This window comes from Leptidea sinapis, chromosome 33 (assembly GCF_905404315.1).
Source record: "Leptidea sinapis chromosome 33, ilLepSina1.1, whole genome shotgun sequence".
In the NCBI taxonomy this organism is placed as follows: Eukaryota; Metazoa; Arthropoda; class Insecta; order Lepidoptera; family Pieridae; genus Leptidea; species Leptidea sinapis.
In genome coordinates, this window is record NC_066297.1 from 8,093,133 (window position 1) to 8,102,752 (window position 9,620).

At 34.2% G+C, this 9,620-nt stretch overlaps 1 protein-coding gene across 1 annotated transcript; it reads left to right on the plus strand.

Annotated features, from left to right (window-relative positions):
- Window positions 1-832: 832 nt before the first annotated feature.
- Window positions 833-9,373, plus strand: LOC126974731 (HMG box-containing protein 4). Its single transcript, XM_050822339.1, has 8 exons — window positions 833-1,097; window positions 1,162-1,408; window positions 1,819-1,967; window positions 2,516-2,637; window positions 4,827-4,929; window positions 5,527-5,612; window positions 6,436-6,591; window positions 7,781-9,373. Exons 1-8 carry the CDS (start codon window positions 1,088-1,090, stop codon window positions 7,943-7,945), a joined length of 1,038 nt encoding a protein of 345 aa, XP_050678296.1. The 5' UTR covers window positions 833-1,087; the 3' UTR covers window positions 7,946-9,373.
- Window positions 9,374-9,620: the final 247 nt, after the last annotated feature.

Genomic DNA, 9,620 nt, shown 5'->3' on the forward strand with positions numbered 1-9,620 from the left:
TCAAAGAAAATTATATGAATAAAAATAAAACCAATTAAAAACTAAGAATCAAAGGTAATATTCATTTAAAATTTCAAGGAATTAGGAAACCAAATAGCGTTATTGGTACAAATTTTTACGTTTTATTTCCTATGATAAAAATGAAATGATGAGCAACCCAACAAAATCACAAACTTTTTGTCATAAAACTAATATGTCACGAGAACTGAATTTATTGGCACTAATTTGCGTCTTGTTTACGTAATAGTAGTATTAAAATAAAATGAAACAAATAAATAAATAAAGTCAAAAAGTTAAACGACAATGTTAACGTATTATCACAAAATGTTCAAAAATTTAAATAATTGTCACCAATAATTTTCGGGTAAGCAGTTTTAAAACAATAATTTTGATAATCTCTTTCCTAAAATACGGTTTCATGTTTTCCTGACCACATTTCCCAATTTATACTAGCGCGTGCTAATTTAGAATAATTTGTAAATCACGTTTGTTTTTAATTATAATAATTGAATCAAGTCGAAATTCAAAATTCTGTTCGACAATAACCTAGAAAATTTTGAAAGCTTTCTATGTGTTCAATAATTTTTAAAATCGGTCCAGAAATGGCCGAGATACAATTTAACACAGAAATCAATTGGAGTCACCCGGTGGGCTGTGGGCGCTCCGCTCAGATTCCCTTCGCTTCGCTCAATAATCGTTAAACTAAAAATCGATTTATAGTAGCTAAAGAAAACGATGATACGAAAATAATAATCGATTTAAATATAAATCGATTATTTTTTAACAGCCATAATCACAGTTCACAGATTGCAAAAGTCTGTGGACTGTGCGTGGTCTGTGGACTGTGCGTGGTCTGTGGCCTGTGATTTGCGATTGCGAAAATAATAAATAATTGTATTAGCTAATTGCTATTAGCCTATTGACTTGTTTAATTTGCTTTGGTGTTTCGTGTTAAGTAGCGCAAAATGCAGATTTGAAAATTTGCAATTTTCAAATTTTATCATGATACGATAGTAAATGAATGTGTTAGAATTTACTACTTGTATATTGTATAAAACCTTCATGAGTGTAACCTAACTCATTCAAAATGCAAGAAGGTAAGTTTAAATCTACTCGGTATTCTCTTAATTTTACAGAAAGCTTAGAAAACACTTATTACAGATCTTGAAGTAACGGGTGTATCCCGTAGTGGCCGTGTGAGAAAGAAAAGTTCAAAATTAATGGACTTTGAATCGCCTGACGACATAGAAACCAGGTTTCGGCGCCAAACACCAGTGAAAACCTATGGATTTAAACATGAAGAACCGCCTCCGTATAGAGAGCCTCCAAGACCTGTTGAAGATCCTGGAACGGCATCTGGAAGTGAATCTGATTATTATGAGAATCCTCCCGTAGAAACTGCTGATGGGTATGTCTTGTTTAATTTAATAACCCTAAGTGTTGTATTGATTTGTATATTTTATCACTGGTTTATCCACTTTATCAAAACTTGAATTAGTTTTATTTCTATATTATGGAAAATATTATTATGTCAATGTAAGCTCATAATAAAGATTTTAAAGTGAAAAAACAATAATCAAACAAATCTCTTTGAACTTACTTACTTTTCAATGATAAATATGTATATATATCATACTCCATCTTCTATATAAATCAAATCCAACTCAAACAATCTCTTGATTCATCTGAGGTAAGCAAAATGATACATGAATTCCAAAAGTTTCCTTTTTACCGGACAACACCACTTCGGAAAACATATATTATTAAGAGTATTTTGTTAAATTAAGCTTGTTTTATACTAATTTGCAATATTTTTAGAATGGAAACGGACAGTTCATGGTCAGAGGAAGGGTCACCTCGGACTCCAGCGAATTCTCTATATATGATGGAGAAGAATAGCAAAAAGAAACTCATTATAAAGGATGGGAAAGTGGTTGGACGGGCAAAAGCACAGCGTAAAGACAAGGGTAAGAAAAATGTACCACTTAAGGAGATACATTAAAAATATCTTCAAACACTTTGTCAGGGATACAGAAAAGGATGTATATAGGGTGTCCCACTGCTATGCCACATAGAGGGGAAGTACCTTAAATTGTAGACGTAAAATTGATACAATAACAATCTAACATGATAATGTCACTTGTGTATCCTTACGGCAATGTCAGCTTTTCATTTTTTGGAACTAAATTTTACATCAAATTTTAATATTCATGGTGTTCCTATAATTTCAGACGTTATAAATTTTATTTAATTCTCCTAGGCTTAGTATTGCATTAGTGTGACTTGGTGACTTCACCCTGCTCCCAGGTGCTGTTTGTAATACTTGCGTCATGGAGATATTGCGGTTCGTAAAGGTGGCAGGAATTGACAACGAGCTATAAGTATGGCGAACACAATAGCTTATATCTGGATGTGATATTACTAGGAATGATTAGGACAAGACAAATAGCCCCTCTCTAAATAAATCTGTGATTAAACAATAGCCACTCATACCTAATACTTATTGATCTTTCAGGTAAAACTAGGATAACAGCATACATGATGTGGGCTAAGGAGGCAAGAAATGAGCTGCTAAGGAAACATCCCGATATGGATTTCTCAGCCATATCCAAGAGGCTAGGAGAGTTGTGGGCAAATGTGAGTTAATATGTTAAAATAAATGTTATAAATAAAATTGACTTAATAAAAATAAAATAAACTTGATAAATTAACTTGCGGCACTTGAACGCACACCGAGTGGACACAGGTTCAAGTGCCGCATCATTTTGAAGCAAGCAAGTTTGAATATAATCTAATAATAAACAATACAAATATCCACTCTGAGCAGGAAGTAGCTTCTGCTTTTGAGAATTTTTTTTCTGACATTCCAGTTTCCATCTTAAACACCCTTGTCTCCTCCACCAATGTTGCCGAGTCACTTCCTTTGGAAAATGTTAAGGAATGTAAACAAAATTTCAAATTCAGTGTTGTTAGCCCAGCAGAAATAATTAAAACTTTCAGATCCTTAGAAATGAAAAAAACTGCTGATATAAGGGGCATATCTGTAAAAATAATAAGTTCTGCTATAGACGTCATAGCACCATATCTAGCACTAGTTTTTAATAGCTGTATTGAACATGGCGTGTTTCCTGACCTTCTGAAGTATAGTAAAATTACACCAATTTTTAAATCGGGACTCACTTCTGGCCCGAATAACTATCGCCCTGCTTCGGTGTTGCTGACCCTTAGTAAAATTTTTGAAAAAATTATTTTAAGCCAAATGCTTACTCAATTTAACACTTATAAGTTACTTCATATAAAACAATTTGGCTTTACTAGGGGACGCTCGACTACGGATGCATGTTTTGAACTCATCAGGAATATTTTTGAGGCCTGGGAGGAATCACAGAATGCACTTGGTATCTTCTGTGATTTATCTAAGGCTGTTGATTGTGTTCAACATTCAACGCTGTTCAGGAAGCTATGCCACTATGGTATAAGAGGATCTGCACTCGATCTTGTGATCTCATATTTAAATAATAGGATTCAGAGGGTTGAGGTGAATGGCAGGAGATCTCCTGGGACTCCTCTTGGTATGGGGGTACCACAAGGGTCTATTCTTGGACCCTTCCTCTTCCTGATGTACCTAACCTTGTAGAAAAAAAACACAAGGCGGTATTGTTTGCGGATGACACTTCACTTATATTCAAAGTGAAACGAAGCCAAGTTTTATATGACGAAGTAAACAAAGCTCTATCTGACATCGTTTTCTGGTTTAGCGCCAATTACTTATTGTTAAATAATCATAAAACCAAATATATTAAATTCACCGCGCCAAATGTCAAAAATGTAGATGCGAATATTTTATTAAATGGAGAGGTGGTAAAACCAGTGGAATCTGCTATATTTCTTGGCATTTCTCTTGATTCCAAATTGCAGTGGGGCCCCCATATTGAAGGATTGGCGAATAGGCTTAGTTCTGTAGCATATGCGGTTAAGAAAATTAGACGGTTAACTGACATAGATACGGCGAGATTAGTATACTTTAGTTATTTTCATAGTATTATGTCCTATGGTATATTGTTATGGGGCAGTGCGGCCGATATTAATACTATCTTTGTGCTGCAGAAGAGGGCTATTCGCGCGATTTATAACCCAGGTCCTAAAGAATCATTAAGAGAAAAATTTAAAGAAATAAACATTTTGACTGTTGCTTCTCAATACATTTTTGATAATGTTTTGTATGTTCATAAGCACATTGAGGAATTTTCTAGAAACTGTGACATTCATAATGTTAACACGAGGAACAAACATAAACTTGTTATGCCTACTACTCGGTTGGGTCGAGTTAGTAAGTCTTTTGTTGGGCGATGTATATGCTTCTACAATATGATCCCAGAAAATGTACAAAACAAATGTGTTACGAAATTTAAAAGAATTGTTAAAAAACGTTTGTGTGGGAAAGGTTATTATAGCATAAACGATTTTCTTAATGACACCACGGACTGGGATTAAAGCGAACACCGGCTCTTTAATTATAAATGTTTATTGTACGATATTACATTGAAATCCATATTTTATTTATAAAAAAAAAAGCCCGCTGAGTTTCTTGCGCCCGTTCTTCTCAGGTCTGAGGCAGTCTCTTTTGAATGGGTGGTAGATTTTGACGTTCAATAAGTGATTTTAAATCCTATTTTGAATAAAAATATTTGAATTTGAATTCATTAATTTTGGTTACAAATTTAATATAATTAATCCCAGAAGCGAGGATTATCACTTTAAAACAACAAAATGTTCTAAACCATGCCATGTAATGAATGTTTCATCATTATTGACATATCTTCTAGGTGAATTACAATGAGCGTTATTTGTGGAAACGCAAGGCGAAACGGTTTGCCATGCAGAAGGATCAGGCAGGCCAGGGGGTCAGCAAGATTATATCCAACCCAGGTATGAGTTATTTTTTCTTGTTAAGGGCTGAGGATCACGCCAACGATCTTCAGTGTTTGTGCTGTTTGTAATAAATATAGTATAAAGTCAAAGTTATATGTTTTTTTTTACTTTTAAAACGTTCGCTTTTTAGAGAAATATAATAGCTATTTTCTCTTGTTAGAGTAACAAAAATATCACTTGGAGTTGAGAAGCAGTAGAAAGTTTAAAGTTGGAGACATCTTCATTTCAATAATTTTTATTACATGGTACTTTGTTTTACAAAACTTTTAAATACTTTAAAAGAAAAAAACTATTTTCAATTAGAATAGAATAGAAACACACTTTATTAGCAATAAAAAACACTCACAAAAAAAATTAGAGTTTTTACATCATTTTACGTGTGTGCTGTTTAAAATTTAATTACAAAAATCCTTTTAGCGATTTTACATCATGCTATGTGTATATTAGCCGCTTAAAATTTAATTACATAAATACTTAAAAAGAAATTTTCAATAAGATCATATCGTAGACAAAGTAGTATAGTTAACAATATACAACCTGTTGTATGTTGTTTGGAAATTAAGGTTGAAAATTATTCTTCATGCATATTTCCAGTTGTTCGTCCCACTCATCCCGGCCCCGGCAGACCACCAAAGCAAAGACAGCTAGCACAGGCTGCACAACAATCGCAGGCACTCGTTGTAAGTTGATTCAAGTATTTAGCCAACTTAAAAAGGAAGAGGTTATCATATCATATGAATTTTGAATGTGAGTGAAGAAACAAGGGTCCATAATTTTTGAAACAAAAAATAATAATAGTAGGATGACCCATTGAAAATGGAAGAGAATATAACAAAAATGAAAGAAAAAAGAAATTTCGAATCTGAGGTCGGGAAGTAGAGAAGCAGGGGTGTATAATGGTAAAAAACGGTTTATCTCGATTTCCGACAAAACTATAAGTGCTATGGAAAAAAGTCAAATGCCAAAAAAAAATTCAAAAAATCAAGTGTTTATTTATTTTTTTTACAAAAAAAAATCACGAAATAGTTAACCTTTCTATGTCCCAAATACACTGTAATTTATTTGAATTTAAATATATATTTTCGCTAACTTATTTTGACTCAAATATCGAAAAAGAACCCTTATTTTCAATCGAAAATTCACCCGTCAAAATATCATTTTTTTTCAATAAGTTGGTGTGCTTTCTTTTCGTTGAAATCTCCACTTTCCGATGGTGTAAAAAATATACATTACAATGGGAAATGTTCGGAAAATTCAAGCCCATCAAAAGGCATTTTATAGAGAATTGATACCTGTAATTTCTTAGCAAAAAAAAATATGGACCACAATAATTATGTGCCTGACATTTTATGGGTTATAAATTATATTATAACTTGTCGTTACGGACCACTGCTCCTATCGTGTGCGTCGAGGCACATTGCGAGGCGAATTAAAATCGCAGAGGTGAGATTTCGCAGTGTTCGCTGTGCCTAAGTGTGCTTAGTAAATAAATAATTTTTACAGCCGTTGAACAGCGGTGCAGTTGCGGGGTCTACCAGTAGCAGTACGGGAGCCGGGGTCTATCGCGTAGTGGGGTGTGGTGCAGTGGAGTTAGCTGCTCATCTCAAACTGCTCGGAGAGAGTCTGGCCATCATCGGTGAACGACTTAAGGAGCATGAGGTGGCTATTTTATAAAAGTACTCAGATAACAGTTGGATTGTGTACTATGATTATATCATCACTACAATCAAAGCGCTTCCCGCTGTCTCTCACTTTATATGCTTAGACCCTTAAAACTACGTAATGGATTTTGATGCGGTTTTTTTAATAGATAGAGTGATTCAAGAGGAAACACTGATAGTTTTATAGGTTTCTAATATGATGTCGTCAATAAACATTTTTTTGCGATTGCATTGCAAACGTTCGCTGAACTCTACGATAATCCTTATCCAATTTAGTACCTTAAATACATTGTTCATTTAATATAGGCCAATATGGCCCATTACAGCATGTAATTTAAATGAATGTTTTCGAAGATATTGCAGATTTTAAATGCAGAGACATAGCATTACAATGAGTATCATCAAGTTTATAAAGTATTGCAGTCTTATAAACATTATATTTCTTTATTTTTTACTTTTAACTTTTGACAGAACGATGTCTGCCCGGGCATCTAGTCTCTTATAATAAAGACAAGTAGTAAGTCAAATCATCCACTAAGTGGAGCAACGATGGGGTGTAGTATAAATTAGAGCGGCGTCCTGCCCGCGCCCTCTTTGGTCGTACCGGTTCGCTCGCTTGCGTATCGGTACTCGCCTCATAACATTGAGTTTGAATCTTTTTTTAAATTATTTTAACCATTGTCTGGTTGAAATTAACACTTTTATGTTTTATATTAGCCACTGTCTAGTTTATTTCACCCTTTTTTTTATTGATACCCCAACTAATTTATGTACACCCTTTTATATTCTGTAAAGTTACCATCTACTGTTTCTAACTCTTGTGTTTCATAACAAATATAGTAATAAGTGAAATTTTAGAGTGCTACTTTTATAATACCATAATTTTGTTTTACTTATATTTTATTTGGCCACCATCTACTTTGTTTAAGCTTTTTTATTTTAATTCAGCCATCTAGTTTGAAAACTCACGCTATAAAATAACATTTCGATATAAAACTTGTCTTTAGTGCTAATCTGATAAGTTTCACAAAATCACTATGACACGTGGTTTAAAGTGGGGTACCAAATATGCCGGTAGTTATAAATAACCTTTTAAAACTATCGTGTTTACTTTTAACCCTTCCATTGTATCATTTAGCCAACTATTTAAGCTTATTATATAATGCTAACGACAGTTTGTTCCTCAGGGCCAGATCGCCGTGTCAGGGTCAGTGTCGGTGCTACTGGATACATTACTGTGTTCGCTGGCGCCTCTAATTGCTATCACTCGGGCCACGCCCATGATTGCGCCACCAGCCAACTTACTGCAGGACACGCTTCACAACATCGCCTATATCATGCCGGGACTCTAATAAGGGATTAGTTACCAACTGGCCTGTATTAACGTGCTCTAAGCTATATAAAGCGTGGAGCTATAATGGCGACATTAAATGAATCCAAGGGTAGAGCTACCTAACCTTGATTGAAAAAAAATAATTCTAAAATTTACCGAAAATAATTGAAATTATATATTTGGGAACTAAAATTTTAATCACCCTTACGTGGTCGAATAAGACGGCGCGAAATAGGTGCACATGAGTAAATTAAATGGTACAGAGGGTAAGCTTCATGCAACCACGCGAAATGGTTGCACTACTACAATGATCCGGGGCATGTGTGAGTGTCCACTGGCCGCTCGTTGCGTACGTGGCGAGAGCCGAAAATAACTGGTTGTCAATCGCACAGCCAGTTGACGATCTCAGGGTTAGCACAAAACACGTGTTGTTTTATAAATTGCAAGCTTGAATACATAAAAAGTGATATTATATTACAAATATGGTTGTTTACTGTACTGTATGCATGAATGATAAGAGAAAAATGTATCAAATTTTAACTATCCCAATGCAATAATATGATATAATACGAAGACGCTGCAGCCAGAATTATCCTTTTTTACTTCGAACTGCTGCTGCAGTGTGTATGTTAATTTAATTTTGTTTTTTTTTTTAAATAATGATGTTTAGCGCTAATTCCGCCAATCTTCACAAAAATCACGCGTTTCGCCACTACACGAGGCATCGTCAGGAATTGCTGATCCGCCAAAAGCTGGAACGAGACTTAGACTTTTTCTTAATTTCGTTTGCCAAACATGATCTCACCATGAACTGCAACTGCAGATAGGACTGTTTCCTCACGAGGGAACTCTTGAACTTAATCGCATTTATTGCATTGCTCGAGCAAAAGTTCCGCGAAAAGATTGTGTCGTTGATATGCCATGGAGTGTTTCCCGTTAGATTTCTTAAAAACTTTATATTATATTCAGAATAAACCACACCGTTAAAAATCACAAAAAAAAGTTATTTAATATCGATGATCAAACGCAATAAAAAAACCTAATAAAATTATTTTGTTTGATTCATCTTAACTTTTGTGACAGCCCTACGAAAATAGGTAACAATTTTACCCGCTCATAAGAAGCTTATCATCTGTACCGTTTATTTACTCATGTGGTATGTGTCAGTGACCACGCTAGCGTGTGGCTAATAGATTACGTCTTAATGGTTGTTGCGAAATGATACCTATTATGGAAAACTGATTTATTTAGGTGAATTGTGTATTTTATATTTGAATATTTTTTTATGATTACGGTTTAGTAGTTCTACCCGTGTTTATTTAATGTCGCCATTATATCGCTGTATATAGACACCAGGCCTTACAAGTAAGATATCATCATGGGCTTCTATTTATCTATGTATGTCTAGTGTAAGTCGACCTCTTATAAATAATTACTTCTTTCAAAACTTTAGTATTATTTATTTATCAACCCTAATAAAACGGCGTGAGCCAATTATAATTTTTAAGTAAGTAATTAATTACACACACAACATTAATACGTACGTACACAAATAATAGTAAATAAATACAAAATTAACTAACAAATAAACAACCAGATACCGTTCATCCATTCCTCCCACAAAAACGCAAGCACTCTGTTAAAATCGTTAAATCCGCAAATATATCACAAGCAGGGTTGGCTTCGAGATGAGC